Raw genomic sequence first — 6,267 nt, 5'->3', positions numbered from 1 at the left:
TAGAGACAGGGTTTTACCATATTGACCAGGCTGGTCTCGAACTCCTGACCTTGTGATCCACCCACCTCAGCTTCCCAAAGTGCTGAGATTACAGGCGTGAGCCACCAGCTCTAGCCAATTTTTAAATTTTTTGTAGAGACAGGGTCTCACTATGTTGCCCAGGTTAGTCTGGATCTCCTACCCTTAAGGGATCCTCCCACTCAGCCTCCCAAGATGTTGGGATTACAAGCGAGAGCCACTGTGCCCGGCCAGACTCTCTTTCTCGAACAGCTTTCCTTCTCTGGGCTTCTGTAACACCCCATGCTCCTGATTTTCCTGCCACCTCATTGGTGGTTCCTCCTGCTCTCCAGGCCTAAGCATGAGAGTGCCCAGTCCTCGACCCTCAATTTCTTTTTCTGACCATCCTTTCTCCCAAGTTGTTCTTATCCAGGCCCAGGGCTTCACACCACTAATGTGCTGATGATCAGTTTGCCTCCTGTCTCTTCTCTCCAGCTACCTACCTGACCCTCCACGTGGAACATCTGTTAGCACATCAAACTTAACAGGTCCCAAAATGAACTCTGTGTGTGTGTGTGTGTGTGTGTGTGGTGTGCTGAGATAGTGTCTCACTCTGTCACCAAGGCTAAGTGTTAGTGGCATGATCACAGCCACTCCCAGGCCCAAGCCATCCTCCTACATCAGCCTCCCACATAGCTAGGACCATGGCACCGCACCTGACTAATACTTTAAATTTCTTGTAGACACAGGGTCTCATTAGGTTGCTAGAGGCTGGTCTCGAACTCCTGAGCTCAAGTGATTTTCCTGCTTCGGCCTCCCAAAGTGCTGGGATTACAGGCATGGGCCACTGCTCCTAGCTCAAAATGAATTCCTGTTTTGCCCAAACTTGCTCTTGCTCCAGTCTTCCTCATTTTGATAACAGGTACCCCTATTGCCTTGTCTGTCCAGCCCAAAACGAGTAATTATCAGTGATTATTATCTTCTTCCCTAATGGCTCACATCCAATTCTCTAGAAAATCCTGTCAATTTTACTTTCAAAATAAATTTGGAGTCTGATACCTTCCTTCCACCTCCCCTGTAACTACCCAGGCAGAAACTACCATCTCTGAAATAGCCTCCTTTCCTGCTGCCCACCCCAACCACCACCCTCAGATTGCTATTCTGAGCAATCCACAAATTCTTACACCTGACACTCAGTTTCCAAACAGCCATTGTTCGAGAGTTTATGGCCAGTTTCTAACAACTGACACTTAGACTTCTACACAGTGGACACCCTGACCACTAAACCCCTAATTGCCAGGGTTCTAACAGTGGCCATCCTATGTTCTGTCACCTAGTCTTTGGAACTTTTTTTTTTTTTGAGACGGAGTCTCACACTGTCATCCAGGCTGTAGGGCTGTGGTGTGATCTTGGCTCACTGCAATCTCTACCTCCTGGGTTCAAGCAATTTTCCTGCCTCAGCCTCCTGGGTAGCTGGAACTACAGGCATGCACCACCACGCCTGGCTAATTTTTTAATATTTTTAGTAGAGATGGGGTTTCACCATGTTGGCCAGGATGGTCTCAATCTCTTGGCCTTGGCCTCCCAAAGTGCTGGAATTACAGGTGTGAGCCACTGCACCCAGCCATTTGTATTTTTTTTTTTTCTGGCTGCATTTTGGTAGACATTTGTATGTTTTTATATCAGCTGATACCCAGGTTCTCAGACACTTTTCTAAACCCTGTGATTTAACCAACTGATGCTGAGCATTGTTAATGCTTGCCCCAGAATGTTCTGGACAGTGTATTACTCAATGGTCTGAATAAACAGTAAATACACTTGTTCTGGGTAAACCGCCAAGCCCAGTGCTTCAAGGGGCAGTCACTGTTCCAATCATGCTTTTGTGACTCAGGCCTTGAGCCTGGCTGAGGTGGTGTCAAGACCCTGGGACTTGTAAACTGATGCTGAGCCTGTACATTCCCCACTGTGGAACATGCTCTGCAGGGACAGGCTGGTGGTGCCACGGGGCTTCTTGCTTTCAAGCCCCCAGAGAGAGGGAAGAGCCCCACACTGGGTCAGGGGGGTAGTGTGTCAGTGAACACTGCCCCTCAGACACATTTAGGAAAACGCAGCCCCCCAGCAGGTGCTGGGGCACGGTCAGTGACAGCCTCCCCCTTGCCTGGACTTCTCCTCTAAGAAACCAACAACGGCATTGTCAGTGACTTAAACACTCTGGATGAGCTCGCTCGTGATATGGGTCTGAAAACTGAGGCCCCAAATGGGCCCCAGGCCTGCCTGTGGTCACATGGTGAGTTCTTCTCAGTAAGCTGTTCAAAACCCCACCCAGATGCAGGCATGGGCCCACTGCCCCCCTCCCAGCAGACAGCCCTCTGGCTCTTACGCAGGCGGATAGGTGGTAGCATCTCTGGTTCCCTGCCAGGGCTCCAGGGGTTCTGGAGGTGCAAACCTGCGGATGCCTAGAGGAGGTCTGGAGAAGGGGACTCCTAAGAAGACTTGGATGGGTGTCTTCTCCACATGCATATGTTTTCCTTGCAAGGTTCCATATTTAGTGACCACTTGAGGCTTCTTGGTGTGCAAGGCACCTGGGAAGAGAAGGGCAAAGGGTCACCCCTGCTCAGCCACTCAGCCACAAATCGGACCCTGACTCAGCCACAGATGGGACCAAGGGACCTGGGAAGAGAAAGGTAAAGGGTCACCCCTGCTCAGTCACTCAGCCACAAATGGGACCCTGCCCCATCTATCATGGGCAGCAGCGGCTGCTTTTCATAACAATTGATCATAGCTATTGTGTATCTGTCCACTTTTTCTTGTGCTTCTCTCAGAATTTTTTCTCTCATTTAACATTTCATTTATTTATTTTTATTTTCTTTAGAAGGGGTCTCGCTCTATCACCTAGGCTGGAGTACAGTAGCATAATCTTAGCTCACTACAACCTCTGCCTTCCGGGTTCAAATGATTCTCCTGCCTCAGCCTGCTGAGTAGCTGGGATTATAGGCACACACCACCACACCCGGCTAATTTTTGTATTTTGAGTAGAAATGGGGTTTCACTATGTTGGCCAGGCTGGTCTCGAACTCCAGACCTCAAGTGATTCGCCCACTTTGGCCTCCTAAAGTGCTGGGATTACAGGTGTGAGCCACTGCACCTGGCCTTATTTAGCATTTCAAATCCCTGTTGGTAAATACATAAAAGTTCTTGTCGACCTGGCACAGTGGCTCACATCTGTAATCCCAGCACTTTGAGAGGCCAAGGTGGCGGATCATGTGGTCAGGAGTTCAATACCAGCCTGACCAACATGGTGAAACCCCATCTCTACTAAAAATACAAAAATTAGCTGGGTGTGGTGGCATGTGCCTGTAATCCCAGCTACTCGGGAGGATGAGGCAGGAGAATCACTTGGACCTGGAAGGTAGAGGTTGCAGTTAGCCGAGATCATGCCATTGCACTCCAGCCTGGGTGACAGAGTGAGACTCTGTTTAAAAAATAAGTCAAATAAAATAAATAATAAAAGTTTATGCCTATTATATGAGCTATTTCTCTGTGTCATTTAATGTCAACAAATGCATTATGTATTTTGATTTCTGTTTGTCTGATATTAATATAGCTACACCTCTGTTTTTGTTGCTAGCATTAGCCAAGCATTTTTCTGGGAAGAAATCACACACACATATATGCATTCTTACTCATATGCATACTCGCATCTAATACATTTACATGCAAATTTATATATATAGGTACATGTGAGCACAGCTTATCTACAAAGAAATATACAGAAAAAGGCCAGGTGCAGTGGCTCACACCTGTAATCCCAGCACTTTGGAAACCCAAGACGGGCAGATCACTTGAGGTCAGGAGTTCGAGACCAACCTGGCCAACATGGTGAAACCCTGTATCTACTAAAAATACAAAAATTAGCCAGACGTGGTGGCGGGTGCCTGTAATGCCAGCTACTCGGGAGCCTGAGGCAGGAGAATTGCTTGAATCCGGGAGGTGGAGGTTGCAGTGAGCTGAGATCCCGCCACTGCACTCCAGCCTGGGTGACAAAGTGAGACTCTGTATCAAACAAACAAACAAATAAAAACCCCAAGAAACATGCAGAAACAGAAGAGTAAAATGCATGTCCATATACATGCATACATATGCATACATGTGCAGTTGTACATAGGTGACAACAAATCTATCCGTGGGATAATTATTACACACACACACAAGCACAAATACACAGTGCAAGCAAACACCATAGCCAGCTCTTGGGACAGATATGAAATAGGTCAGGTTGAATCCCACTTTCCATGGATACCTTTTTCTTACTCTTCCAGGCTGTCATCCTGCCCGATTCTATTGCCAAGAGTTATTATGGCCTCACATCCACTGTCCCTTCCTGAAGTGCCCTTGTCCATTTCTCCCCCTCCTCCTTTTATCAAAACTGAATTGGGCTGGGCGCAGTGGCTCATGCCTGTAGTCCCAGCACTTTGGGAGGTCAGGAGTTCAAGACCAGCCTGGCCAACATGGCAAAACCCCATCTCTACTAAAAATACAAAATAAAAAATTTTAGCCAGGCACAGTGGCACATGCCTGTAATCCCAGCCACTCGGGAGGCTGAGGCAGGAGAATCACTTGAACTCGGGAGGTGGAGGTTGCGGTGAGTGGAGATTGAGCCACTGCATTCCAGCCTGGGTGACAGAGGGAGACTCCATCTCAAAAAAAAAAAAAATTGTTCTGTGTTCCAATCCTTTTTTTGAGATAGTAGCTCATTCTGTAAAGTGACAGAAAGCAGATCTGATCCAAGTAATTAGTGAAACTGGCTGTGCATCAGAATCACCTGGAGGATCATTGAAAAAATACATATTCCTTGGCCACACCCCACACTCTCTGAATGAGAATCTCAGGTTGCAAAACTCTCCAGATTTTGATGCAAATTGTTTTTGGAATGGAATTGATGCAATAGAGCACACCTTCACACTCCCAGTTGCAGGTGGCCAAAAATGCCTCTCTGCCACGCCCCAGGTCTCTATAGGTCTTACTTAAGCAATATCTGGGCACAAAGAAGTGACTGCAATGGTGGCCCTCCAAGCATGGAGGCAGGCCAACAGGGGCAAGGGCCAGATCAAATCTCCCATTTGTGCAGCCTCTGCAGTTTACAAAGCTCTTTCACATGGGCTTCTCCACTGGCCCTGGGAGGAGCTGGAGGAGGCCCAAAGACCCAGAGGGGACCCATGACCAGCCTGCAGTCTCATAGGATAGAGTGAGGAGGCCAAAGTCTAACCCATTACCTGGATTTGCCCTGAGTCCAGGGTCCACTCATGGTAGAATAACCAACAGCTATCATTTACTGGGCCTTCATTATAGCCTGGCACTGTGCCAAACACTTTAAATTATCTGACCTCATTTTTTTTTTCTTTTTATTTTTTGTAGAGACAGGGTCTCACTTTGTTACCCAGGTTGGTCTCGAACTCTTGGCCTCAAGTGATCCTCCCACTTTGGCCTCCCAAAGTGCTGGGATTATAGGCATGCAGGAGCCACCGTGTCCAGTCTCACCTCATTTTTCTGAGAGACTTATAGGGCAAATGTTATGATTACAGAACTATACAAATATAGAAGCTTAACCTCAAAGGGGTTACAAAAATTGCCCAAAGTCACACAGAAAAGTATCTTACATCACAGCTGTGCCTTAAACCATGTTTTTCTGTCTGCTCCCCAGCCTCCAGGGGGGTACCTAGCCACGTGGCAGAGTGTTCTAGACCCCTGGGCAGAAGCTGCCATGAAGTGGTTCCCATCCCAGCTCTGCTACCCAGAGGCAACAAGGAAGCACCTATGAAAACAATATTCCACCTCACTAGTAGTCATAAAGTGCTAACTAAAACCAAGAGTTACAACTTACACCTAATACATTTAAAAGTGATGACATCTAATTCTGGTAAAAATACAGTGAAAAGGACATTCACATAAACTGTTGGTGGAGGATAAACTGATACAATGCCTTGGGAAAATAATTGGCAAAATGTATAAAGAGCTGTGAAAAGTTCACATGTCAGCCGGGTGTGGTGGCTCACACCTGTAATCCCAACACTTTGGGAGACCGAGGCGGGTGGATCACCTGAGGTCAGGAGTTGAGACCAGCCTGGGCAACATGGTGAAACCTGTCTCTACTAAAAAAATACAAAAATTAGCCAGGTGTGGTGGTGTGCGCCTGCAGTCCCAGCTACACGGGAGGCTGAGTCAGGGAGAATCACTTGAACCCGGGAGGCTGAGGTTGCAGTGAGCCGAGAT

The 6,267-nt window shown here is 47.5% G+C and overlaps 1 protein-coding gene across 2 annotated transcripts in view; it reads right to left on the bottom strand.

Annotated features, from left to right (window-relative positions):
* LOC108311715 (carboxylesterase 3) overlaps window positions 1-6,267 on the bottom strand; it is a 50,785-nt gene that overhangs the window by 11,417 nt on the left and 33,101 nt on the right. For both annotated transcript variants that reach the window (XM_017539238.2, XM_037742264.1), the window contains one exon: window positions 2,378-2,579. In XM_017539238.2, coding sequence (XP_017394727.1) covers window positions 2,378-2,579 — 202 coding nt within the window. The remainder of the gene's footprint in view (window positions 1-2,377; window positions 2,580-6,267) is intronic.

Source organism: Cebus imitator, unplaced genomic scaffold, assembly GCF_001604975.1.
Source record: "Cebus imitator isolate Cc_AM_T3 unplaced genomic scaffold, Cebus_imitator-1.0 Scaffold118, whole genome shotgun sequence".
Taxonomy (NCBI): Eukaryota; Metazoa; Chordata; class Mammalia; order Primates; family Cebidae; genus Cebus; species Cebus imitator.
This window is presented reverse-complemented; position numbering and strand designations above follow the sequence as displayed.